Source organism: Protomyctophum bolini (assembly GCF_963924005.1).
Source record: "Protomyctophum bolini genome assembly, chromosome: 10".
NCBI lineage: Eukaryota > Metazoa > Chordata > Actinopteri > Myctophiformes > Myctophidae > Protomyctophum > Protomyctophum bolini.
The window spans coordinates 45,776,068-45,778,567 of record NC_137871.1 but is presented as its reverse complement, the minus strand read 5'-3'; the positions used below and the strand labels follow the sequence as shown (position 1 = coordinate 45,778,567).

Genomic DNA, 2,500 nt, shown 5'->3' with positions numbered 1-2,500 from the left:
TATGGGTAATGTAGTGCATCTTACTCAGTAGTCTGTTCAGGTGGTTCTAGTGAGGCATTATGGGTAATGTAGTGCATCTTACTCAGTAGTCTGTTCAGGTGGCTGTAGTGAGGCATTATGGGTAATGTAGTGCATCTTACTCAGTAGTCTGTTCAGGTGGTTCTAGTGAGGCATTATGGGTAATGTAGTGCATCTTACTCAGTAGTCTGTTCAGGTGGTTCTAGTGAGGCATTATGGGTAATGTAGTGCATCTTACTCAGTAGTCTGTTCAGGTGGCTCTAGTGAGGCATTATGGGTAATGTAGTGCATCTTACTCAGTAGTCTGTTCAGGTCGCTCTTGGGCATGGCGTTGAAGGCGTCGTTGGTCGGAGCGAACACAGTTAGCGCCCCCTGTTGGTTCATCAGCTCCGTCATGCCGGCCGTCTGGATGGCTCCTACCAGCACACTGGGGGTTAAAACACACACACACACACACACACACACACACACACACACACACGCACACACATCACAGCACACTAAGGGTTAAACACGCATTGTGTCGAGTTTAGAAACATGACAGATGAAGAGTATAGTTGTAGAGGCTGAACAAACAAAGAACACACACATGTATGTAGTTACTATAGGCTGGGTGTTGGATCAACATGTATGTAGTTACTATGGGCTGGGTGTTGGATCAGATGAAATGTCATCAAACGGTGGTTCCGTGGCTCAAATGGGTCTGAGAGGCTAAATGTCATCAGATGGTGGATCCGTGGCTCAGATGCCATGTCCCTCTATAGGCATTCCCAGAGTCTGTTCCCTTCCCTAAAACACGCTGACCAACGCGCTAGGCATACCAGACCCCCCCCTGCCCCCCCACACAGTCTCCAGACCCCCCCCTACCCCCCCACAGTCTCCAGACTCCTGACTACCTCACCGCACAGCGCTCCTCATCACTCCTGTCATTGTTTACATTCATAAATACTGTACAGGTCACCCTGTTGGTTTATTTAACAACTTAATAACAACTATTATTCTCTTCACCACAAAACAACTGTACGGCGACCTTGAGTGCCCTGAAAGGCGCCTTATAAATAAAATGTATTAGTATTATTATTATTATTATTAAAACGCTCAGCGCGTCACGTTGTCCAGTTCAGTGGCTCTCAAACCGAACTGGGAAAGTTAATTTATTTTGGTTCAGTTCACAGTTCAGACATTTAATAATAATTCGACATTTTGAACTAAAGTTCACGTTTCCAAAAGTTTTACAATTTTAGTTATTTTTTTCCCCCTGTTTTTCTTTATTATTATTGCCACAGCCCATAGCCATATAGAACCTCAGACTTTATTGAATACAAGAAAACCTTTGGTGGTGATTAATAAAGTAACAACTTTTACAATATCTCCATTACCATTATTCAAATTAATTCCTTATTATACATTTTACAATTTTGGAAAATAATAGCTCTATTGCGATGTGAAACGCCACGGAATTCTTAATCCTTTTCCTTGTCTTTATTATGTGAAAGCTGCATACTTTTATTGTGAAGGCTCTCAGTTCTCACAGCCTGCATAATCTCCACGTGCTGAAAATAGCTGATCTACAAGCTCACAACGCGTTGCAGACGCAACGTGGGTGGGGGGAGGGAAGGCCTGTTTAGGGTGTGTTTTAGGGAAGGCCTGAGATGACCCCCAGAAAGTTGACCCCCAGAAAGTTGACCCCCAGAAACATGACCCCCACTCTGAGAAGCACTGGTCACAGTTAGTTATATTAATGTGAGCCGTTCTCACACCGTTCTATGAGCAGAGAGAGACACAGTTCACACCGTTCAGAGACATGACTAAATGTCTGGAAGTGTGTGGATTGTAAACTGTTGTTAATAAAACAGCTCTTATAGTTTGACAGTGTTTATTAGAAACACTGAGTGATTACAGCTCATTACTGGGAAGGGGGGGAGGGAGGGGAGGGGGGGGGGGGGGGGTTGCCAAGTCTGCGTATTGTCTCCACCAGACCGTCCGTCCGTCCGTCTGTCCGTTTGTGTGTCCGTGTGTCCGACCGTCTGTCTGGGGACAGCTAATCTCCGGCACCGTGCACTGCACTGGCTTCCGGTTGTTTTTAGGATTGATTTTAAAATTATTTTACTTGTCTATAAAGCTCTCAATGGTCTCGCACCTTCCTACCTACAAGACTGCCTGCCTAAATATATATATATATATATATATATATATATTTTTTTTATGTTCTTATATTCAATTTTGTTCTTTGCCATTGTTTTATCATTTTAACTACTTGTGTTTTATTGTATTCTATTTTTGTGTCCTGCCCTGTGAAGCACTTTGAGCTGCATTTATGTATGAAAGGTGCTATACAAATAAAGTTTATTATGATTATTATTAAATATGTCCCAAACCGCCCCCCTAAGGTCTTCCTCTGCTGGCCTGCTCGCTTTGCCAACAAAAAAAATGGCAACTAAAAAATACGGGGAAGCAGCTTTTTGCTTCTACGGGCCGACGG

At 43.4% G+C, this 2,500-nt stretch overlaps 1 protein-coding gene across 2 annotated transcripts in view; it reads right to left on the bottom strand.

Moving 5' to 3' along the window:
• The window catches only part of tgfbi (transforming growth factor, beta-induced), a 41,349-nt gene that overhangs the window by 8,803 nt on the left and 30,046 nt on the right, over nt 1-2,500 (bottom strand). For both annotated transcript variants that reach the window (XR_013964792.1, XM_080774604.1), the window contains exon 12: nt 315-445. Coding sequence is in view for 1 of the 2 variants with exons in the window: in XM_080774604.1 (XP_080630730.1) it covers nt 315-445 (131 nt within the window). In the remaining variant the exon portion in view is untranslated. The remainder of the gene's footprint in view (nt 1-314; nt 446-2,500) is intronic.